The sequence below is a fragment of the Thermobia domestica genome, chromosome 11 (genome assembly GCF_964235325.1).
Source record: "Thermobia domestica chromosome 11, izTheDome1.hap1.1, whole genome shotgun sequence".
Taxonomy (NCBI): domain Eukaryota; kingdom Metazoa; phylum Arthropoda; class Insecta; order Zygentoma; family Lepismatidae; genus Thermobia; species Thermobia domestica.
In genome coordinates, this window is record NC_137464.1 from 34077985 (window position 1) to 34104480 (window position 26496).

The following is a 26496-nucleotide window of genomic DNA, read 5'->3' on the forward strand; positions in this document are numbered from 1 at the left end:
GTTTTTTGTTTTAATCTCTGTTAATGGGGGAGTGTTCAGAATGGATATAAGACTTTTTTTCTAAGAGGCAAAAAGATGAGAACAGAGTTGTCCGAATTCCGGAATCAAGCAAGTTGAAAGTAACAGAAAGAAAGCTAGTTCGTATATTATCTTCCATCTTTTTCTGCACAACACATGATATATCTCTTCGAGGTGATAAATCAAATTCGGGCGTGTTCCTTGATCTGTTAGGCATTCGTGTCGAGGCTGGAGACACTCCGCCTTATGCAGAGTCGTTTTGACGTATGATTAGCGTCATACTAAAGGCCTGACTACTGTAGGAAACATATGTTAGTCGAACTCTTTAGTATGGCACTAATTACTCATCAGAACGACTCTGCATGAGGTCCACTGTGTTCAAAGGACATATTAAAGGACGATCGGCAATGCAAAATATATTTCACAATGAATTCAAAATGAATTGATTTTAGTTTGTGAAAAGGAAGTTTAAAATGTTTTAGTTACGGAAGCAAATAAAGAAAATCATTCTGAGTAATTGCTGATGAAAGTGTGCACATTTCTGGTGTAGAGCAATTGTCAGTAAGAATTAGATATTTAGACTCAACTCTAAATCAACCCAAAATAGAAAAAAATATTGGTTTTGTGGCTCTACAGGAACTTAATGCAAAGGCAATTGTAACTGAAGTTTTGTCCTTTTTGTCAAAATGTGACCTCCATATGTCGAAATTATGTGGACAGGGTTATGACGGATGCGCCACAATGAGAGGAGTGGAAGGTGGTGTGAACAGAATAATACAAAAACAATATCCTAAGGAGTTATTTCTTCATTGTACTAGCCATAAATTAAATTTGGTTATTAATGACACTAATGAAGTTAAACACATTCGAAATTCACTTGCAACTATGCAAAATATAATCATTTTTTTTCGTGAAAGATCTGTCAGAAAAAAATATTGTTCCTAATGTGCCTCTCTTCTACGAAACATGGTGGTCTGCAAAGAACAAAAGCATCAGAATATTTTTGAAAAAATCTCAAAAATAATGAATTGCATAAAACAGCTGTCCCCTGGTGGAAACAGAAGCGCGCAACAAAGTACTCATTAAGTACTTACATTCTTCAGTGTCATCAGGTACATTTATAATATCAATGCACATCATGGCCAATACAGTGCTATTTTAGAGCCAACTACAAATGCTCTACAAGGAGAGGCAATTGATCTTTCCAAGGTACAAGAACACATTGAAATTATTTTGGACATGTTTGAAGATCATCGCTGAGATGGGGTCCTCGGTTCAATCCCAGCTCGCGCCAAGTGAACTTTGTTTTGGACAAATACCGTATGCGTGGGTTCTCCCGTTTTCTTCCACTTTCTTCAATCCACCATTTCATTAATTTCTTATCATCGCTGTCTCCCTTAACTTAGCCGGCATAATCGTAGGACGTAAAACTTAAAGATTTCATTTCATTTGCTTTCATCAACTATACACGGCTACCGAAGCCTCGGCTGTCGCTGTTGGAAGTGTAACAGAAATATTTCATGCGCCTCCAGCGACTACTTGCACAGTAGAACGTTCATTTAGTACTTTAATGAGAGTAAAAACTTTGTTACGGTCTAGAATGGAGGAGGAAAGACTCAGTGGACTATGTATACTGTGTCCTCCGAAAACATGATCTTGTAAACAAGAATTCGTTCATAGAGCAAGCAGTTACAAGATTCACTAAGGAGGTCCTCGTGAGCTAGAATTTCTGTTCAAGGAACACCAGTGAATGAAATGTAGGCTAAGTAGATTAAGTGTGTCGTGTCTTTTTCATGTCAATGCTATCCTAATATCTAATCTGTTGATTATATATATATATATATATATATATATATATATATATAGATAGATAGATAGATAGATAGATAGATAGATAGATAGATAGATTATAGTTAATGAAGATATACTATGTACTAACTAAAATACGGTCAGTTTAACATGAAGGATTACGTGCATACGTCTTTTGATGCGATTGTATGAGTGATATATAAATATGTATATGTGTGTGTGTCTTGGACCTCCTTGGAAAAAATCCTGCGGGCACCCATGGACTACATCATCATTTGAATTACTTTTTGACTTCGAGAACTTTGCTTATTTGGGGAGAACAAGAACAGAAAATCGCTGGGCAAAATGGAATATATATATATATATATATATATATATATATATATATATATATATATATATATATATATATATATATTGGAAAACTTAGAGGAGAAAAGAATAATATTGAAAATATGAAGTTAATTCGATGATGTACGGAATGATCTATACCTATATACAATTACCTCGCCGTACGTTATCAGGTAGCCCTACAGCTCTGTGTGGGCCCTGGTTTTTTGTAAAAGACATTTCTATTGTTTCTCATCTTATGTCTTTCTTCTTCATGTTTAGATATCGATCTTCCTTAAAGCATTCTCAATATTATCAAACCACTGCAATTTTGGCCTTTCTTTCTTCCTAGTGGAGTAAATATTCTCTCTCGTGTTATTTTTCGACATCCTCTATCTTTACCTCTTGAAAATTATGTTTATTTTTCAACATAGTCTTCCTTAGTTCTAATACATTTGGCCCATCAATATTTAAACTTTAAAGCCTTTATGCCATTGCGGATCCAATCCTGCAAAATAGTCCCTCATCGTTGATTTAAATCTTCATCTGAAAAACATCGAAATCTACTAAGATACATATATATTTTCAGCTTCCGGAAGAAGTAAGAGTTTGATGGAGGTAAATCTGGCAAATGTGATGAATGTGAACGCACATCATTCCCAAAATCATTGATTTTGATTATTTTGACAATGCTTGCATTGAGGCGATCATTGTTATGATGCAAGATGAGTTTCTCCGTTGATAAACCCAACCTCTTTTTTTCGTTATTTTATCCTATAATTGGCACAGAAGCTTTACATGTTATATAACGGTGATATTTTTATCAAGTGGAAAATATCGTTAATGATAATTATACTATTTACATTAAAAGAAAAAAAAACTGAAGCCATAATCCTTCTATCTAACTTCACAACACATGTCCTTCTTTGGAGATGAGTCAGGATCTCTCTCCGGCCTTTATTGGAACCGTATTGAGAGATTCGTGTTAAATTGCTAATAAATAGCATTCGTATTCCTGTGTTTTGGGCTTCTCTCTTTATCGTTTGGTTTATTCTTATTGCTTAAAGAAATAGAAAGAAAGAAAGGCCGTAGCCATTTCCATTTTATACTCAAGTTTTTGATAAGGAACAAACACCCTTCAAGTAAGAGTCCTACTTACATAGAACTCTATCAAACAAATACGTAATTTCGTTTGATTTAAATCTATTTCAAGTTCATGTTTCAAAGCATCTTAATTTTCGATGAGAACCAGCTTTTAAAAAGAAAAATTGTTACCATTTATTTTATCCACACTATTTATCACTGAGAATAATCCAGAGCGTTGCCAAATTAATCATCTTTATAGAACACAGATTACAGTTTCAAAAAGTTTTGAGAAGTCATTATGGAAGATTGTTATTTAGAAAGAAAGAAAAAGAAAAAAGAATGAAAAATAAAGGAAGAAAAGGTATCGTGACTCCGTGACACAGCAAACGCTAGCAACTTGAAAAAAAATTAAGAATTTTTTAAGAGGTCCCCTAGATTGCTTTGGTGAAAAGGTGTCAAGTTTCTCGAAGATGTTGATAAATAAGACACCAATCAAGTAACTCCCCCCCCCCCCCAGGAGATGGTTGCTTAGGAGATGGGTGCGAGATAAAACATTGATTTAAGTCTGTCTATCGACCCGTGCCAGGCATGTAGACTTCCCCACGGCAAGTCATCACGCATGTTAATTGCCTACACTTGATCAAGTATGGAAGGGAGTGTGAGTACGCAGGAAACAGTGGCCAATGACCGATCAGGGAAGTAATTCGCCACCTCCCTATACACGCGTTGGATGTCTGTCTTTTGTGTATACAGATTACATCCTGACGAAACAAAAAGTTTTGACTCTTTCAGTTCAACACACGTGTCTAAAAATTGGTTTCTCTTCAAATATTCAAAAACAAGAAAGTTTAATTAAAGAACTTGTCATTGCTACTAGCTTCAGTTTGTACTTACCAGCATCTGATGAACAGACAACAATGTCATTTAAGATTTTGCTGGGGAGGAGGAGGTAACCAACATAAGAGTCGTCACGTTTTTAATTAATATAAGTTATTAGTGTACAACTTATTAAAGTGTACAAAATTACTTAAACGCACTGTGAATTTGACTCTTCTCTTTCCAAATGACGCCTCTGCTAATAAATTATTGTCATTCATCACTTTTATGATTATTTTACACGAAATTCAGCCGAAATTTTGCAACCTACGTTATCAAGTACCTATACTGCATAATATTCTTATCCTACACATGTTCTTATAGAAGAAAGATGTTTTTAATAGTATGGGGAAAAATCTCGAACGCTTAGAATATTTTGTGTGATGTTCAATTTTGATCAGTAGTATTGAACTACTCGAGAATTTATCAATTCAATTTAAGACGTCCTTGACTTGCCTTCATTGCTACAGCGACTAACTGTTGCAATTATCCAAGCTCTTGTTGATAGAACTCAATCCGATCGTTTTTTTTTTTTCAGTGTGTTATCTACGGATTAATAAACACACTTAAATTCTATATAGCAAGAGTGTATCCAGTCTCAATCATCAAAATCAATCTAATTTTCAACAATCACGGAAGTTATTCAGCAGAGAGGCTTAAACTGCCGCTTATGAAGCGCACTACACAATACAAAACTCTCTGTACACAAGTAATTTCAATTAACCATTATTATTATTAAACCCAATTTACATACACTAGAATATAGTGTTACAAGACGATTCCTTACTCGATTCCGTGCTTGCTCAACATAATTTTTAAACTTTTAAAACTTATTAATTCTTACCAAAAATCACGATAAAACAAAGCAGTCATTTTCAACAGGATGCTATGTGATGCTGCAACTTACTGATCCCATTCCCAATTAACCTGATGAACAGAACAAGGATCAGACAAGTTGTCTTGTTTCGCATTGTGCAAAGCATGTCTCGTTTTGAATGCTTCTGTCTCGTTTCGTGGTAACACTAGAGCGGCTGAGGCCCAGAAAAAAGAGTTGTTATGCCAAGTGCTTAAAATTACAACTTTTAACCAAGTTTGGTTTAGTTAAGAGAGCACAACACACAACATGACTACAATCTTTCAACAACCACTGTTTACAAATGCTTACCACTGCTTGTTAGTTTCAACTGAACCAGTACTGAATTACTACGACAGTAATATTTGTCACTACCGTCGGTACAGTCGAAAGGCAATCCTTCCCCATTTATTTTGAAAGCCTTTTTTCAGAACTTCTGGCGCCACTTCAACAAACAAGGAGGCCTATGTAACTTTCCAATTTCAAAAATGGCTTAGATTCGAGTAAAAACCATAAAGCAATAATAATAATAATAATAATAATAATAATAATAATAATAATAATAATAATAATAAAAACTAAATTTCATTGTTAAACCAGCATCCTTTCAAAACTCTGTACCGAAAAACGATGACACGATTCTTTGTTCGGAACGAGAAAGACCATGAAACAATGGTTAGTTACTTATGAAACTGCCATTAAGAGAACTTTTTCTTCTATAAGAGGATTTTTATACATAGATATACCCACCAGCCCTCGGAATGAAACTTTCTGAAACACTGATCTCGATGAATGCTTTAACATTGTACTTAAAGCTGGAGCACCATCACAAAATAATTAAACTTGGATCGATTGAAAAATGGAAATGAAAGCTATTTGTAAGAATCGTTTTGAAAAAAAAAAAAAAAAAAAAAAAAACCTTTAGGTAGTCCCTGCTCTTTGTAGGATAGCATTCATTTGAAATAATAAACGCTGGTGTACATTTCGAAGGCAAATAATTTTAAACCAATTCAAAAACTGTGTCTCGCCTGGTTCTGTCTAGTCTCGTGTCTCATCTCGGTTACGAGACGAGACGAGACATGAGAAATGTCTCGTCTCGTCGCAACACTAATAGGGAACCTGATGTTGAAAACGGCAATTGTGAAAGGGAAACACGAACGTCGATAGTTTCGTAGTTACACTTTTCACAGACTCTGTCAACACTTGTTTAATCCAATCCCCTTCCTCTCCCCCTTCTCTGAGTTGCTCTATCTCATCTATCTACCATTTCTCCGATAGTAAACGCCTGATCTTATTTATCATACATCGGCCAAGTGTATTCGAGAAGTTAACATATATATTAATGAAATAATTTATTTCTTTTGTTACTCAACTAAGGTTTGAATTTTTATGACATAAACGCTTTGAAAATATGCATGCATTTTAGCATATTTTTAAAATACGTATATAACCTACGTTTTACGTAAGCCATATAGCCTACATTTTTGTTCAGTGTATATTGGGAATCGAACGGAACGTTTAGTAACAATCATATTCCACTCTATGTCACTTATTTGCAGTGACCATTTTCCTGGATCCTTTTTTAAAGTTCCTTGCTAACCAAGGTGACCAGAACTTTTACTTTCAAAAACGGGACGCATACGAATCGGCGACGTGGGGGGGGGGAGTGACTTGCACATTGCATTTTGGGACTCAGCAGTGTTTTCAATTTACAAAATACACAAGTAAGAATGATAACACAGCGTTTCTAACTTAAGTACTACCAAACAATACTTTTAACTACTTCAACACTCAGAATTCCCACTCAATTTGCACTTGAACCACAGAACACTCAACTCGTTTGAATATTCAGAAGTTCTAGGCACGGCTGAACCCTCCGAATGCGTGTTGGTACGGAAGAGTGTACAATTAGCATTGGCCATTTATATTAACTAACTAACTAACTAACTAACTCTATGGCCTATGGAACCCGAAGGTTCAACGCCGCGTTCACAAAAGCTCTCCACTGACTTCTATCCTTAGCTAACTGCATCCAGTTTCTACTTTGTATTCCTATTTCTACGAGATCCATCTTCATATTGTCCTCCCATCTGCGCCTAGGTCTTCCTAATGGTCGTTTTCCGATTGGTCTTCCAATCAAGACTTTGAAAGCGTTTCTACTTTCTTCCATTCTAGCTACATGACCCGCCCACCTAAGCCTCCTAGACTTGACGATCCTAACAATGTTGGGTGAACCATATAAATTATGTAATTCCTCGTTATGAAGTTTCCGCCATTCCCCATTCCCGTTCCTCTTGGGTCCGAATATTCGTCTCAGGATCTTGTTCTCAAATATTTTCAGTCTATGTTCTTCCCTCAGAGTAAGTGACCATGTTTCGCAGCCATATAGAACAACAGGCATGATTATCGTTTTATATAAATCCTCGACAGAATACGTGACGACAAGAGATTTTGAACCGAATAGTAACACGAATTCGCTGCTTTTAGTCTACATTTAATTTCTCCGTGAATACGATTTTCGTCTGGGACATCTGCTTAAAAACGGGACATTTAGGCGTCCCGTTTGAGAATCAGAAAAAACGGGACAACGGTTGAAAATAAGGGACTGTCCCGGCTAAAACGAGACGTCTGGTCACCTTGTCGCTAACGCGCAGAAGCAAATTCCAGATAGAGACTAAATCAGCCATTTACAACTAGTTAGTGTATGACGTAGGCGCGGGTTTTTGTAATCAAAGTTAGGCGGAAGAGAATAGATTGAGCAAAAATACGAAGGGATGAGGTAGGTAATATGAATCGGCACTAGGGATGGGCATGAGCGAGTTCAAGTGAATTTTCTTTAAAACTCGACTTGATTCGAAACAGACATCTTTGACCTCGACTCGAGAACTCGGCTCGAAAAATTTCCTCTAACTCGAGTCAAGTCGAGTCAAAACAAGCCAAATCCTGTGTGTAATTTCAAGTACTCTCTTCAAGTATCCTGTATCAAGTGTAGAGAATATATTTATTATCAATGATACTACTATTACTACTACTACTATTACTACTACTACTATTACTTATTATTATTATTATTATTATTATTATTATTATTATTATTATTATTATTATTATTATTATTATTATTATTATTATTATTATTATTATAAAATACTGTGTATAAACATGAAAGATATGCGGTTTCTATCCGAATACTAAAACCTAGTTGACCTCTAACCTCGATATTCATGAAATCTAGGACGCAAAGACATCACTCACAAGGTTCCGGGTTTGATTCCGGAAGAGCAAGTATTCGGGCTCCATCATCCAAAATTTGTTAAAAGTTATAAGTCGCCGGCCAAACATGTTCAAAACTGCTCGGCCTGAGTTTAGGGTTGTCAACGGTTCGAGCGGCTCGGCTCACAACTCATTAGCTATCGAGCCAAGCCGAGACAACAGCTCACTTAACTGAGCCGGCTCGAGCCCTCGACTCAGTTAAGCCGAAGCGATCAGATGGCTCACCCCAACCGAGCCAGCTCGAGCCTTCGGCTCAGTTGAGGCTAGTCGAACCGAGCTCGTTATAAAGATCTCTTGTCGTCTCGTTATCGAGACGAAACAAGATGTGAGCAGTGTCCCCTCTCGTGAGCAACACTAAAAGTATTCCACATTACTGCTTACATTTCTCATGACTTTCGTTTTGCAGTTTAATCAGGCCATAATTTCAAAACGAGTTAAAACGAACTGAACGAGTGAGCCATTTATCAAACGTGATTCGACTTGAAATTTGACCTCAAAAGCAGTGACTCGACTCGAGAAAATTACCTTTGATTCGACTCGAATTCGAGTCGAGTCGAGTTTTAGCTCGACTCATGCCCAACCCTAATTGGCAGTGTTGGATTAGTCATAAATGCATGTTTGTTTTGTTTTTCTTGCTCTGTATGAGTAATGTTGCTAACGAGAATAGACGACATAAAACGAGGAATAAGGTTTTCTCTTCTCGTTTCGAATGGATTCTCGAGAAATTATTTCTCTTTTCGACACTCGGAAAGCTTCTCTGTCTTATCTTGGATTATTTCTAGTCTCTTTTTATAAATTTACATAGACCTTCCCTTGATGCTAACAATACTTGTTATGGTATTAAATCGCATTTTACTGTATAAAGAAAACGAAAGCATATAAAGAAAAATTGTTGTATACAGCTTTTAATTACTCCTGAATCATTGAGATTGCGTGGAAGTGTAATAAAACTTATGAAGACTGACTTTGAACTAACACAATAAGAATATTAATATGTTACCCACTTTGAATGATACAATTCCTCTGAGTTTCATTGCTTCTTAATCAAAGTAAAGGAGGACAATGCCTTTGAATTTCTCTGTGGGAATAAATGAAAGGGAAAGTGAAGGAAGAAATGCTCTGTGCAATTATCTTCATTCATGAATAGACATCCCTCCGGCTCCTCCCAAGTACCGTGTAATGAACGGAAGTATAAACGATGGAAGACGCCCCCATTTCTAATTTATTTTTTTCAAGTGACGAGTATAGCTACAAAAGGATCAATTGAGTTGCGAACCAATTGTTATCGCTTTGACTTGACATCGCAATCATTCAGGTGTCAAGCAGAGAATTTGTTATACAGACAGTGTGAGAAAGTTTTAAATGAGGATATGTTAAGGATCACTCAAGACCTTCAATTTCTTGAATAAAAGGTCTATTATTATCAAGGCTTAATTTGTGGTTTGCAAAATCAAATTCTATGAAAGGAAACCTCTCTCTACTTTTACATACTTTTTGTTTAAATTCAATTAAGTCTAAAGGCAGTAAAACATCCTGCCCATCATTTTTGCAGATGACTACATACAAATAGTTATTTAATATTTTAGATAGTCACATACTGTATGAATCTCTTAATTTGACACAAGTACGGCACTTAAAAAAAAAAAAACTGTATTTCATTGTAATTCAGGGTAACCCATAAAAAAGTACCCAGGCGAGTTAATACCGGCCGAAACAATAGGAAAATATAAACATTGGGTTACATGTACGATACAACAAATGCTGAAAGTGGCCCCCGTTAACGCTGAGACGCTTCTGCACACGTCACAATACGTATATTGGCTGACATCGCCTGTAACTTTTCACAGGTAATACTTTGGGCATTACGGGTAATGTTTTGCTCAGTTCAGCCAGAGTATAGAGATTATTTGTATACAACTTCAACTTTAAGCATCCTCAGACATAAAAATTACATGAAGACAAATCCGGGAAATGAGGAGGCCACAACTCCTTGCTTACCCAGGGATCTTGTGCGTTCTTAATTGAACCTGTCCGCACCTATTCTTCCGTTACCACAATCCGCTGTTGCACGGAGAACATCTTTTCGACGACACTTGTTTACCAAACAGGCAGGGAATTTAAGCTAAACAAATGCACATCGGGCGGCATACGAGCGACAGACAGAAACAGACACCCATTGGCGTATCTAGAATATTTTCCTAGGAGGGGCCATGACTCCTTAGTTCTGAAAATTGGAAGAATATATATATTTCCTTCTGAGTCCCCCTTACTCCGCACTCATTATCATCTCTTCAAGTTTTTTTAGTTCTATTAACACGATACTGTCATATAACAGTTCAGTGAAAATTTGCTTAAAATTGTATATTTCCTATATTCTGTTGCAACTAAATAACTACCTAAAATCTACTCTAATTATGAAAACTCATAATTTTCTATTACTGTTTTACTCGTGCAATTCTGAGCGAAAGTACATTATTCGTAAACGTTAACTATCATGTTCTCAGTCTACTCTGATAGAAACACAAATAAATATGCAAGCGATGATAATTTAAAATTATAACTTTTTAAAAATCAGTCATGGACTAATAATCATTCATTAACTAAATAACTCTTTGTCCTATGGAACCAGAAAGTTCAATGCCGCGTTCACAAAAGCTCTGCACAGACTTCTACCCTTAGCGAACTGGATCCAATTTCTTCTTTGCATTCCTATCTCTGCGAGATCCATCTTAATACTGTCTTCCCATCTGCGCCTGGGTCTTCCTAATGGTCGTTTTCCGATTTGTCTTCCAGTCAAGACTTGGACAGCGTTTCTACTTTCTTCCATCCTAGCTACATGACCTGCCCACCTAAGCCTCCTTGACTTGATGACTTTAACAATGTTTGGTAAACCGTATAAATTATGTAGTTCCTCATTATGAAGTTTCCGCCATTCCCCATCGCCGTTTCTCTTGGGTCCGAATATTCGTCGCTAGAATCTTGTTCTCAAATACTTTCACTCTATGTTCTTCCCTCAGACTAAGCGACCATGTTTCGCAACCATACAGAACAACAGGCATGATTAACGTTTTATATATTTTAAGCTTTAAATTCCTCGACAGAATTCACGACGACAAGAGATTTTGAACAGAATAATAACACGAATTTCCTGCTTTTATTCAACATTTAATTTCTTCGTGAATATGATTTTCGACTGTTAATATTGATCAGTGTCGAGATTTGAAGGGAGACAGGGTAGACAGCGTCTACCCTTTAGAATTTTATATGTATTAAGCCTAAATTACTAACTTAAAATTTTGTAATTTAAATATTCTGAACTTAAAATTTCCTATAATTTATTCTGAGCTCTTTATATATATATATATATATATATATATATATATATATATATATATATATATATATATATATATATATATATATATAAAAGACAGAAAGCAAAGTGTCTCGCAAAACCTTGAACATTATTTCTCTGCTGCATTCATTTAACTTGTATCAACTTATAGAAGCGTAGGAGAAAAGCCAAGTGAGAAGTTCAAGTCCAAAGACTCGCGCAGAAGTAGATAGACAAGCAGAAGTGATTGTAAAATTTGGAACAACAAACATTAAATGAAAGTAAGATTTAACCTGCAGAATTGATTGATAATAATGTTGATCGTAATATTTTAACAGAGAGAGAAAGAAAGCAAATTAAATGGTATAAAAGGGCTTTTATTTTAAATCATTAAATCAGATTTTATAAGCAATATATTCAATGTTTTCCAGCATACATAAGACAACTTTTGTAATATTCCTGAATTACATATAAACTTCTTAACGTATTATTGTAGTTGCATCGTTAGTATCAACCGTTACAGCCAGGGGGCACCAACGAAGGGATCACCGGATCCGGACCTTCCCCCTTCGCCATTTTTTAAAATTGTGTTTGGTTAGTACCAAAAACATCTTTGACCAAAGCGCACTTATGGAAAGTCCATCTGATTTGGACCGCATGAAATCTTAGTAACTTGACAGACATTTGTGCACTTTCTTAATAAAACTATACGTGTTTTAACAGAGAAATTATTAATATGGCTTAAAGATTTGATCTAATACAATATCTGTATTCTTTCCTTTCTTAAAAAACAATAGTTCTTTAATTTTTTCCAGTGAATAGCTATAGGTAAAGTAGGGGAAGTCGTGAGTTCCAGGAGCACAATGTACCAGGGGACATAGTCCCTACAGCCCACCTGAATTATGTACCAATTTTGCCTTGCTATCAATGAATTCAGTTTTCTATACTTGAATACAGAAACAATACAAAAATAATTTACATTAATGATGCTATCAAATAATAATAATAAAAAAAAAACGCACATAGCGCAAGCTGAGAGGTCGCTATACTGACCACTATCACATTGGTCCAGGGATTTTGTTACATCCAGGCACCAGACCATATTTTAAAAAATCCTATGGGTGGACAAGTAAAGACACTATTAAATACGTCGAATGCAAGCATCACTAAAATTGTTATGCGTAAATTGAGATAAATTAATAACATTATTTTCGTCTAGTAGAAACATTCTGGGGAGGGCCAGCTTTGCTACTAGGGGGGGAGGCGGACCCCATCTAGTTCCGCCTATGCAGACATCGCAAGATGCTAAACTACGCGTCGAGTGACACAACACCCTCAGCAAGAATTACACACAAATACGTATTTGCTCGTTTCTGGTATTACCCGGCCGGGCTACTTTTGTGGGCCACCCTATATAATAACTTAAAACACATTGTGATACCTTTCAAAAATCAGCTCTCTAGAAGATTCACAAACGTTTGAAAATGTAGCAACTTCGTAGAATTATAAGGAAAGAAAGCTGTAATTCAAAACCAATGTAATAGCACTAATACATTTCTCTCTTGTGTTACAGAAAAATGATATTTCTTTGACTTGTCTTTAAGTTGAATCATTCATTCATTTCATGAAATGAAAAAAAAATCATTACATAATAATAAAAAAGGTGATATTTGCACAAAATGAATTTTCAATTTGTAGAAGATATGATAAGTATACTACACCATGAATATATGTGAATGTTGCAAACTCATGTAATAACACAGAAGCACATAGCTGTTTGTTAAACTCAATAAAGTTTAACAACGTATGTAATGTTTATTACTTGTAGGATCAAGACCTTGGTAAGAGAAAATGTAAACAAAGTATTTTATGTGAGATTATCATATTGTCACCAAGATTTTATTTCTTCTTCTGGTTGTTTCCATTGTATAGAACACACATTACTCAATGCTGATTGATTAAGAATTTAATCGTATTACATATGAATCAATATAACAAAATTGGTTAACGCAGAATTCGAGAACGCAGTTATATATATATATATATATATATATATATATATATATATATATATATATATATGTGTGTGTGTGTGTGTGTGTGTGTGTGTGTGTGTGAAAAATCTTTCACTTTTACGTCCCTGGTTATGCAGGCTACGCTAAATATGATGAGAAATGAATGAAATGGGAGGAAATGGGATAACCCCAAGAAAACCCACGCACACGGTGTTTGTCCAGCACAAAGCTTTTTATAAGATGAAGAGTAGAGATGAACTGTAAGATCAAATTTTTAAGCTACATCAATCATTTCTCTGCTAAACAAATGTAGTTTTATTAAGAAGGAGTACAGGTGTGTATATATAGTTACGAATTTTTTTTGTGGGGAGGGGATACGGACCTGGTGGACCCCTGCGTGGATGCGTTCCTTGGTGTGGATGAACAGTTTAAGATGAAATCCATACCGTAATGCTCTTCTATCGGGAATCAAATCCAGGATCCCATGCATCAAAGACGCGCACTAGCCACTAGACCAGCAGGGAGGGTTTGTTCATAAATATGAACTGACTTGGAAGTATAATACATTTATTTCTAACACATATCTTTTAGGCCAGTACAACTAAGAATTACATTTTTCTTAAAGGTTTTTCGTCGATGTTAAATGTTATCATTTTTTTCGAATCTACGCTAGTTTTTTTATGTGGCGTCTGTTTTTGTAAACCCTCCATTCTACTTGTTGATCATATAATGTTTTTGTTTGACTCCTCTCTAATTTCAAATGCAGCATTGAGTTCTTAAATTCTCAATAATAATAATAATAATAATAATAATAATAATAATAATAATAATAATAATAATAATAATAATAATAATAATAATAATAATAATAATAATAATATAATTATATTCTTGTCAATTTATATTTATTTCCATCAAAACTATTGCGTAGCGCTGCAGTGCAATATTATTATTATTATGTGCTCTTAATGAAACCACTGTTAAGCCTTAATAGTTAATTTCTATTTTTACAGTATCTAACACCCTTTTGTTACAATTCGTAATATTTGTAATTACGAATGTAGTTTAATTGTATCAGCAACTTGCGCCACCCTTGCTTGTCCATCACGGTCCCCAGAGGGCGTGTCTCCCAGGTTGGGAACCAATGATGTAACCCAATTATAATGGTAAATGAATCCAGGATTACTCAAACTAAGGAGAAAAATGTCTTACTACTAGTGGACCATTAATCTATTGCTCTTCTAATTTGTGATCAGACATTCTTGCATCAAATTTCAAGGAGTTAGAAAACAAGATCCCCAAATATCTCTTCCTAAGCCTTAACCCCAACACAAATGACAATTTTTCGCTTGTCAACTACCCCAAATTGCAATCTCTCAGAAGTTCCAGGAAATTGGATCAAACTAAACACGTATTAGATTTTGGTGACTAAACACTTCACTCTCTTTCAAATGAACTGTTTTCCTTTTACATAAAATCAGTGGTCGAAGTGAGACGGTATGCGGTGGTATGCCATACCGCCTCTGTTTTTTCAGTGATAAGGGCATACCTTCTCTGGTTTTTAAGTGATAAAGACATACCGTCACTGGGAGTAAATGCTAAATATCTTTAATAGAACCATTTTTATACACAGTAATTGACGAATAGCTTTGTATGTAGAAAGATTGTATTTCTTGTGTAGAAATAATTTCTAAATTCACAACACCAACATTTTTTTTTTTTTTTTTTTGTTATCTATTTTCCTACCTTTTGTTTTTAAAATGAGATGTCTCCAAAGAAGTTCCTCTAGTGTACATTTTAATATACCATATTGAATTGATTGTTTCTTATGTATCTGTGTGTCTTCTTGTCTTAATGCATATAAATATGTTTTGAGCATGGGCGGATTTGGAGGATCATCCAGAAGTTCGGAATTCCCCTAGTTGAGTGGGGGGGGGGGCGCAGGAAATTAATATAAAAACTCGGTTTTTGAGCATTTCCATGTATAATTCTCTGTAATACAACATAAAGAGATATTTTTTAATTTTATTTTCAGAAAGTTATTGGCAGGAGATTAAAGTCTCTCCATGTCCTACCCGTAACTTAATAGAAACTCTCCAATGGTTTTCAGTGATTATATAAATAAAAATGTAATATTTTAGGCAACATACCCTCAACTATGGTTCAATACTTAGATAGCCGGTATGTCGAGTCAAAATCGTATTAAAACATACCGCCTCTCCCTTTCTTTCTTTCTTTCTTTCTTTTTTCTTTTTCTTTTTTTTTTTTTTTTTACTTCGAACACTGCATAAAATAGATTTTTTATAATTGATATGCCATGATCAAACTCGTAACTGAAGTTTAATTTGCAGGGGAAGGTTACACTCGTACTTCTCTCAGGGATGAAACGAAATTTGTCTCAAGAAGCGAACTGTGATGAATAAGAAACTGGAATAGCCTCTTCAGTTCAAAGTTTAATAAATCCACTGTACTGGTAATATATTCTATAATATAGTAAAATATCTTGTAAAAGTGTCCGTATAAAGTGGCTGACATCTCAGTCATAAGATGCCCGTTTATCCATATTTTCGGATATCTTTGCGATAATATTTGTTATGTTAACATCTACAAAAGGTAGGTTGTTTACAGTATATTATTATCTTAGCTTGCTTTTTTTTTAATTTTTTCAAACAAACCTATAAATTAGGAAAAGATATGCCCATAATCTGAATATCACTATTATAACCGCATAAAATTTCGTTATACGATAAACCTCTTTCATTATTAAAGTTGGTAAATATTGACCTACATATGTACCAGCTCACATGCAAATAAATCCCTTTGGAATTGCATTTAAAAAAGAATAGACAGAGGAAGATCGCATACCCTGATCCTAGCAAACATTGTCATTTTCATCATGTTGAAATGGTGACATGACTCCTAAAGCGTTTCAAGTCCCACTCCCCTAACATTACACACATGGCTTTGTTTACTCACAATGTGTGAACACAACTTGGCCTAGAAAAAAAAATTCTGATGTTGTATAATACATTTCACACAGTTTTATTTTCTTTTTTGTCTATGAATACTATGTATAAAAAAACACAAAACAGTTACACTTACCTGTTTTAAGTTCACACTTAACTACACACGTTTCAAAGTATTTTCCACAAGACAGAACACACCGAAAGTTATTCGCTTTGAGCAAACGGGCATTGCCTTGCGCGTAAAGAATTCACCTTGCCTTTGCTTCCTGCGTACACATACATACACATATCCACTACCAGCCACCAGAGAAAGCTACCAATTGATTGACTCACCACTCAGTCAGTACTACTACGGCTGATGGTTTCATTCCATGCGCTCTTCTCTCTCTCGTTTTCTCTTTTCCTCTGTGTCTGACTCACAACACAAATCAGACTGCGTGAGCACTTTCAAAGAGTGGGAGATATAGAGCACAGCACAAGTTGCCACTCGGGATCAACTTCTTCCAAGTCAATCAAACTTCAACTTCGGATTTTATTATTATTATTATTATTATTATTATTATTATTATTATTATTATTATTATTATTATTATTATTATTATTATTATTATTATTATTATTATTGAAGACTTGATATGGAAGAGGCAGATGAAGTGTCCAAAACATGGACGATTCTTTTACATGCAAAGTACGTAATGTAATGATTTACTTTACGACCTGCATAAACTGTAGCTAGCAATAAGGTTTACAAGGATGATTGATTAGTTCAACTCTTAGCGTTCCTTTTCAGTATTAATTACAGATGGCTAATTCCGCTATTTTTACTTTCCGGAATCCGAAAAGTAAAATCGGAAATATTCCGGAATTCGGAAAAATTTTGGAATTTAGAAAATTCCGAAATACAGAAAAAATCCGGATTTCGGAAAATTCCGAAATTTTTTCAATTCCGGATATTTTCCGATTTTCGGAATTTTCTAAGGTCCCGAATTTTTCTGAATTCCGGATTTTTCCGAAATCCGGAAAATGAAATTTCCAATTCCGGAAAATCTTGGTCGTCCCTAGTTTTAATGTTCAAGAATTGGATCTACGGTATAAGGTTGAGTCATGCAGTACCATAATGCATTTAAATCTCAAGGTTTTTCCACCGGGTTTAGTGTGTGCGCTTTTCTTGCGCGGGATTCCGAGTTCGATTTCCGGTGAAAAAGCTATAAAATTTGAATGCATTGCGGTGGTTCAGATTCCACCATAGACTGTACAATTGCGGTACTAAACTTCGATTAGTGTTGCCCTCGAGATTACATGTGGAGGTGTCTCGTCTCACAAAGAGGAAGTAAAACTGTAAAACTGCTTTCCCGTCTCGGAAAATACATTTGTTTCTATTGAACGAGATATGTCTCGACTAGTAAGCAACAATAACTCCAGTGAACTTTCAGTTTACCGTTAGATACAAACCGCGTGACCCATCGCCAGGAATCGAAGTCTGGTAGCTCGGACCAGATCTTATTTTTTTAATTAGTAATTTCAGATTTACAAGCAACTAGAACCAGTGTTCGTGATAATTTTACAGAAACAGAGAACATTTAACGAGGCAGGCAATAGCTCCCTCCCCTTTCGCTTAATTATGGGCTTGGTCACGGCATGGTTTGGTCCGACAACTACAAGAGATAGCACACATGGTCTGTATTATTTATTTATTTATTTATTTATTATGGTATTTATTATTATTTATTTTTCTCAGGTGTTTTTTAAATTGTTTGTTTCTTTCTTTTTTAAACACACAGTTATTGTATGTTCGATTAGCATTGGTATGTATGCCCATGGAGCGTTCACCTCTGGAAGTCAGGGTCAGATCGATCGTATAACGTCATGTAGTTGTGCGTGTTCCTTCATCGGTGACTTCATGTCGCTTTCCATTATCATTATGTTTTACTAAACTGATTATTTATATTTATAGAATCACTCCCCTGAAGTTTGTTTTAATACTTTTTCCATGGGCAAAAACGCTGTTATGTCATTTTGTCATGGAAGAGTATGTATCTTAGATATGAAACAGAATGCGACGTTTCATTAGACAATTACAAATATGCCTATAAAGGCATTCTCAGTGCTCCATACTTACCTACTCCGTCCGTAGTGCTCCATATAGGCTTACTTTAGGGGTAATCAAAACGTCGACCGCGGACAACTGGTCGAGAGCGGTAAGTTGTGAAAGGTAGTTCGCGGGGCGCGATGGTCTGTGTCATACCGTTCGTATCGACCATTGTTATTGTTTTATGATTTCCTCTAGAGCAATGGTTCTCAACCTTTTTTGACTGACGATACACTTTACTGAACGTTCAGGACTTCATATTATTATTATAAATAATAATAATAATATCTATTATAATAGTGAAACCAATTAGTTTGTGCAATGACTCTATATAGCACTGTAGGGCCTATTCCCTAGTAGAAAGAAAGCTTTCGGCTAGTTGGCACGTGCTTGGCTTTTGGCTCTTACGCTTGCACTTGAAACTCATGCCTTCAGACACTCTTCCTTTTGTTGTACTTGCAAGCAACCCTTCGCAGAGCATCATAACATAACTGGCCGTTCATTGGCTATTGACTTGACTCGACTTGTAAAAAGTTCGCGTCAAGCTTGAATGGAACACTGAATACAAGTTTGCCCTCATGTAACTTCGTTACTGGAATCCAGCTTGTGGCATGCTTGCATGTTTTCCAATGAAGCTGGATGCAAGCTTGGCTGACTTGCAATTCAAGCTTACAGCAAGCGTTTTGCAAGTTGTCTCTGCTACTACGGTTGCTACCGCTGGAGGTGTTGACTGGTACAGTAGTCTCGATTTTAACTAATTATTATTAAATTCTTCATGATTTTTAAATTCTAAAATTTCGTAACACACCTTAGGGGACTGTGTGACATACCACTGTGTTACAACATCGGTTGAGACTCACTGAGAGGGATAGTGTACGGATAAGTAGACTGCCAGCGATTTCTGAAATGAAAAGTAGCCCTCATGCCTAAAAAGGTTGACTATCTTTGTTATAGTTCAAACACGTATGGTAGTGGCTAACGCGCGCGCATTTTGTATAGAATACCGCGTTCGATTCTGGGTATCAGCATTGAAATTTGAACGCATTATGGTAATTCGTATTTCCCCTCAAACTGAAGGTCCACGAATCATATAGCCTCAGTGCTACAAATATACGCTAAAACTTCAACAAAGAACTTTATCTTCGTACTTCATAATTTGATTCCCACGCGAGGAACTAAATGATTATAGGAAATTAGTGGAGTGGAGGTGTCACGAAGATCACAAATTCATAGGGTCAGGACTCGAGATCATGATACGAATATTTTTAAACTTTAAATATCTACTTCTATAGACCAATAGTATTTAACCTTTTTTTGTGGGTGTAGGTGTGTGTGTGTGTCCCTAAGGATACGCATCTCAGGTAGCCTCTGTGCTGAAAAAGGATGCTATACTTCGATCAACCAACCAATTTACCAACAATTGCGTGAATGGTGTGCAACTTGGAGCACAGTAACGTTGTTTGGGTTGCCTATCTCACAGGCAAGGTATGCAACCTGTTTGTAGAAAGGCAGGATTTTGATTTAAGCTATGTTTAATTCAAATTGTAGGTAACTATATAAAAAATACAGAATTTATTATAGAAATTACAGGATTTATTACTTTTTAATTTAAAAAATAATTTTCCTATAAAACAAGAATCATGCTATAAATTCAATACAGCCATGTTCCAGTGTTACAGAATATAAGTATTTTTCGTATCTCCGAAGAAGCCATCGCGCTCCGGGTTGAATACCACTGTTCAGTGATAATTTCAGAACATTTCTCCGGGGAGATTTTCATTACAAAAATACTGATAATTCACATTGAGCACAATCGGAAATATGCCACAGGGGGGATTTCGTAGCTCGGAGGAGAGGAATTCCCCCGGGCTATCTCTGAAATTATTACTGATACTGTTTTAGCAAACACGCTGTTTTAACCTCCTGATTTTTTTTCCTGTGGGCGCAGCCTTGATTTTGATTGAAATGGGGGGGGGGGAGTGTATGAACATTTGGGACCAACCAAATATGGTATAAGATTTGGTGTAACAACTGCAGTTGATTTGCCATTCTACTTGTGAAAGAAATGAAAACTGCATTGTATTTCTCTTTATGTATGATGAAGCTGCAGATTTTTGCTTTTTAGATATGCTTGACCTCTTGACATGACTTCGTTGCTACAGCACGTGTCTCATAAGACTAACGAACATGCAAATCTCAAAGCTTTTTGTTTTTCTTTTTCATTTGTTAACTTCTTTCGCTGCTCGAGTCGTCTGCCTACTTTCGCTTCGCGGCTACGTCACTGGAAATTAAACGAAGCTTAACCATGACCTAAGCCAGCAAGAAAGAGCTAGGCAGCCAAGCAGTCAGACGCACACAGCTGTTGAGCTTTAATTAGCAGCAGCACTTTTTCTGTCACGAAGAACAAACTGTATCTCATTTAACTGTGTGTTTTCTTAATTTGCTTACTGCTCCTGACTTCAAGAAAATAAATTGAAAAGTGTGGTAAAACAAGATGATTAAACTGATTACCACTTGGCTCGCGACATGTGCTTCAATTGCGGCTGTGGTGTGTTCTTATTATGTAGTATAATTGCGGAACACTACATGACTTACCTCTGAGCCATAAAGACATGTCTCTTCTTGCTGACTTTCCTCTTCGGCAACAATCATGTCAGTATCAAGATCTGCATCGCAATGAAGAATGGTTTTCCATAGTTCGTTCAGAAGATTATTCGATTCGTCACCCATCACATGCATCAGAACTCCAGTCTCCATGCTGCTTGGGTTATTACGCACAATATCTGAAGATAGAAAAGCAATAGTGTACTTCATATTAACCGAATGTGGTGTTCCAGTGTAGGTCATACAACTAAAAGTAGCAATACAGTGACTCTCTGGTCTTGTAAATTCAAAGTTATACTTATTAATATTTCCTTCAAACTGCATATAGATAAAATGAGAAACAATTGTGACAACTTCACGCCCGGTGGTACCCTCCGAGGTAACAGAAAAATTCATGCAATAAATATATAAATAAATAAATAAATAAATAAATAAATAAATAAATAAATAAATAAATAAATAAAGGTCGAAGATTGACTGATTGCTGTTTGACTAGGAAAGTTAGCAGCGAGGCTATCTATTCCTGTCAAGATAATGTCAATGGCCGACACATGCTACACATTAAAATTCAAAACTTCTAAAAATGTGAATTTCTAATATGAGAGATTAAAGATGAAACTATAAAAATTAAAACCGAGGTCCTAAAAATTAAAATTTAACTATAAAATTTAAACGGAAACGGTTGAACAACAAAATAGCTAAAAAAAAAAAAAAAAGCTATAATAGTATTGCATATCAGGAAAATCTAAAACCGAAAAGCTTAGAGCACGTTAACTATTCCATCATCAGAAATAAAAGTAAAAATACCGAATTAGTCCCAGAAGCGACAGTCCTATTAGCGACAGGAACTGTTAACTGTCCTATGAGCGACCGATTCATTTATATTGAGATGGTGGAAAATGATTTGATTCCCTCTCGTAAAATATGTTTGCCTCTGGCGTTATTAGCGCCCGAACAACCTTGGTATGAAATATGTACGTGCCAGTGATACTGTTCGTCAAATATATTTTTCCTCTACTATGAGTGTAAATAAACCTTATTTTAATTTTGAGTTAGATTTGACATAAAACATATCAAATAAATTAACGAGACAACAGGGATATTTCCATGAATAGTATATTCGTATGTAATTATTGAAAATCCAGTTGTAATATCCCCTTTCTTCAAAAGCTCTGTTTTCTGTACTTAATTTGATTCAAATCTAATTACTCACTAAGCACAGTAATATATTTTATTTTGGAAAACTTAAACGTGTAACAGTTTCGCCAACTATCTATTTTAGACTTCCTAAGGCACTGTGAATAAAATGGGAAAAAATGACAATGATAAAAGACAACTTTTGAGATCCCTTATATCTGACTAACTATTCTCAACCAATCCCACCAATTACAATGCAGTTCACTCTAAACAATCTAAAAGGTACGTAATATAGCAAACCATGTATATTAAATACCAGATATACCAGACGTAATACAGCAACCATGGAGATGCCTCCCTAGAAAATTTTCTTATGGCGCCCCTATCTCTTTTTGATCTCTTTCTTATGCCATAAACATATTCAATCTAAACTTATACTCCATATCATTTTAACATTAAATGTAAAGGCTAATGTACTCTAAATATTTAGTTAGTTTTCCCCTTGATATAGTCAGTGTGTTCATAAAAATTAGTTCAAAAATATAATATTAGGAAAAACGTATAAAAGATTGTTAATGTAATGAGAGCATTCTCACGTATTAAATTCAGGTAGAGCGAAATTTTTCATAATGTTAATGTAATGAGAGCATTCTCACGTATTAAATTCAGGTAGAGCGAAATTTTTCATAATGTTAATGTAATGAGAGCATTCTCACGTATTAAATTAAGGTAGAGCGAAATTTTTCATAATACATCTTGTTAGGTTATAAATCACATTAGCATGAAACAAGTTAAAGAAGAGAGAACCTTATGTTCTTCCATCATCTTAGTATGAACGAATCGGTGACTTATAGAGCAGTTAACAGATCGAATCGGTCGCTCATAGGACAGTTAACAGTTCCTGTCGCTAATAGGACTGTCGCAAGTGGGATGACACCAAAATACCATAACTAAAAGCCACAATATTCCCAACACCTGATTGATTATAATTTTTGGGTAGTTCCAGTGGTGTCTTCCCATTTGCGACAGTCCTATTAGTGACAGGAACTGTTAACTGTCCTATGAGCGACCGATTCGATCTGTTAACTGCCCTATGAGTCGCCGATTCGTTCATACTAAGGTAATGGAAGAAGATAAGATTCTCTCTTCTTTAACTTGTTTCATGCTAATGTGATTTAGAACCTAACAAAGTGTGCTATGAAAAATTTCGCTCTACCTGAATTTAATACGTGAGAATGCTCTCATCATATGAACAATCTTTTATACGTCTTTCCTAATATTATATTTTTGTATTAATTTCTGTGAATACATTGGCTCTATCAAGGGGAAAACTAACTAAATATTTAGAGTAGCTCCGCCTTTATCTATGATTCTAATATAATTAAAAATTTCATGTTAAAATGATACGGAGCATAAGTTTAGATTGAATGGGCCTTATGCAGAGTCGTGTACCATACTGAAGAGTTTGACTAACATATGTTTCCTGCAGTAGTCAGGCCTTCAGTATGACGCTAATCATATGTCAAAGCGACTTTGCGTAAGGAGGAATATGTTTATGGCATAAAAAAAATCAGAAAGAGGTAGGGGTGCCCGAAGAAAATTTTCTAGGGAGGGGCATCTCCATGGTTGCTGTATCACGTCTGGTATATCTGGTATTTAATATACGTGGTTTACTATATTACGTATACATTTTTGTGGGCCAGGGGGGCGACCTCTGCCTTCCCATCGGTCGCCCATGGAAAAAAGGTGTTCACCATTTGAGGATATCAAAGAAATCTAAAAACACGGTGTATTCGAAGAAATTATTACACAATTTACAAATCTCTCGCAGGACTTAACAGTTCGTCTAGTTATAAGGGATTATTTCAGATTGCTACACGACAAGTTTTTATGTATAAGTCAAAACAAGGGAGGAAGGCAATTAAGCAATTAGCATACGTTTTAGTAGCTTACAATAGGGGGAAGGTAGTTTAAAGAGTTTGTTTACCTTTTAGATTGTTTAGAGTGAACTGCATTGTAATTGGTGAGATTGGTTGAGAATAGCCAATCAGATGTAAGGGATCTCAAAAGCTGTCTTTTATCATTGACATCCCCCCCCAATTTTATTCATAGAGTTTTAGGAAGTTTAAAAAGTAGATAGTTGGCGAAACTGTTACACGTTTAAGTTTTTCAAAATAAAATATATTCCTATGCTTAATGAGTAATTAGATTTGAATCAAATTAAGTGCAGAAAACAGAGCTTTTGAAGAAAGGAGATATTACAACTGGATTTTCAATAATTACATACGAATATACTTTTCATGGAAATATCCCTGTTGTCTCGTTAAGTTATTTGGTATGTTTCATGTCAAATCTAACTCAAAATTAAAATAAGGTTTATTTACACTCACAGTAGAGGAAAAATACATTTGACGAACAGTATCACTGGCACGTACATATTTCATACCTAGGTTATTCGGGCGCTAATAACGCCAGAGGCAAACATATTTTACGAGAGGGAATCATATCATCTTCTATCATCTCAATGTAAATGAATCGGTCGCTCATAGGACAGATAACAGTTCCTGTCGCTAATAGGGCTGTCGCTTCTGGGACTAATTCGTTCCAGTAGTGCTATTCAGCAGGTTCGCTAGAATCGGTTGTTAAAATATTTCGAGTTCGCAGAACCGTTTCTTATACCGTCATAAACTCACACACACAGGCAGCTGGAAGGGAGAGCTTGTTGGATAGAAATTTTTCATAGCCAAAAGCAAATGATCTATTTAAAGAACCTTGTTTTGCTCTGTACACATCAGAAGACTACTGGCGGGATAAGGAAATGACAAATTTTATTTTTTCTTTGCTCTTTGAAATTCTTATAGCTATAGGGTTAAACGTATGATCTCTCAGAACAAAGTATAAGCGTTTCTTCCTATATCAAGAATGGAACTTTGAAATATATAGGCCTACCTATCATTATCGTCAATTACCGATCCATTGCTGAGATGAAGGTCTTTCCAATACTTTTTGACAACCATCTATCTTGGACAATTCGTTTTCAATATTATATTCACAGTGCTACATAATTTCGTCACAGCATCTTGCACGCTGCAACAACGTAAACCACGCTGCAACAACGCCAGCTGTGTGAATGGGTGCATTATCATCCTGGAAGATGGCGTCATTGTCCGGGAACAACATCCGAACCATAGGAAGTGGTCTCCTAAAATTGCGACTTAATCGTTGGCAGTGATTCGTCCGCTAAGTGTGACCACAGGACCCAATGAAAACTATGATATGGCGGCCCACAGCATCACCGAGCCGCCATGTTTCACAGTTGGGCGGAGACACTGCAGATCATAAGCTTCTTTGGGCGTTCTCCACACATAAACACGGCCCGTGGTTGGGAATAGGGTGAAGGATGACTCATCCGACCATATCACACGTTTCCAGTTCTCAACGGTCCAAGTTGCATGGTCGCGGCACCATTTGCGGCGTGCGAAAGCGTTATGGTCCCTGATGAGCGGTTTGGCGCGTGCAACACGATCCCGTAAGTTCTTGTCATGTAATTCGCGGCGGACTGTGATTGTCAAAACAGGGTGGGGGAGGTGCTGATTGAGTTCCTCCGTCACTTGCTCCGCAGTGGCACGACGGTTCTGCGTGACAATGCGCTTTAATACCCGGCGTGACCTGTCACTCATGATTTTCTGTCCCACTGTTCCGCTTCCCCGATGTGGTTTTCCCGTGTGTTGTGTAGGCCGTCATCACCTTCGACTCTGTCCCACGCGACACACCTAACACAGTAGCCACTGCTGTCACACTCACTCCACATAACCGCGCACCAACAATTTGCCCTCTTTTAAAATCTGAGAGGTCTCCCATTTTACACTACCTCCGTCTGCTGCAGCCACTGGACGCTGCTGTTCCACTGCGCCTGACGTTTGGAGACCGACCTAACACACCACCGCCAGCGGTCCGGCGCTGCGGGCGCCACGACACCACTGCCAACCCATACATCTGATGTGTTGCCAACTAAAGGTGTTTCAATTTTTCTGATCACCATCTGTATATATATATATATATATATATATATATATATATATATATATATATATATATATATATAT

At 36.0% G+C, this 26496-nt stretch overlaps 2 protein-coding genes across 5 annotated transcripts in view; one reads left to right on the top strand and one right to left on the bottom strand.

Annotated features, from left to right (window-relative positions):
• The window catches only part of TTLL5 (Tubulin tyrosine ligase-like 5), a 462868-nt gene that overhangs the window by 404386 nt on the left and 31986 nt on the right, over positions 1–26496 (bottom strand). For 3 of the 4 annotated variants that reach the window (XM_081730322.1, XM_081730323.1, XM_081730327.1), the window contains exon 2: positions 21245–21432. In XM_081730322.1, the coding sequence (XP_081586448.1) occupies positions 21245–21406 (162 nt within the window). In that variant the 5' untranslated portion in view covers positions 21407–21432. Of the gene's footprint in view, positions 1–16696; positions 16835–21244; positions 21433–26496 lie in introns of those variants that run through there. The other variant, XM_081730326.1, reaches the window with a different exon arrangement.
• LOC145664026 (uridine diphosphate glucose pyrophosphatase NUDT22-like) overlaps positions 1–26496 on the top strand; it is a 140973-nt gene that overhangs the window by 63919 nt on the left and 50558 nt on the right. The gene's annotated exons all lie outside the window — the stretch shown is intronic.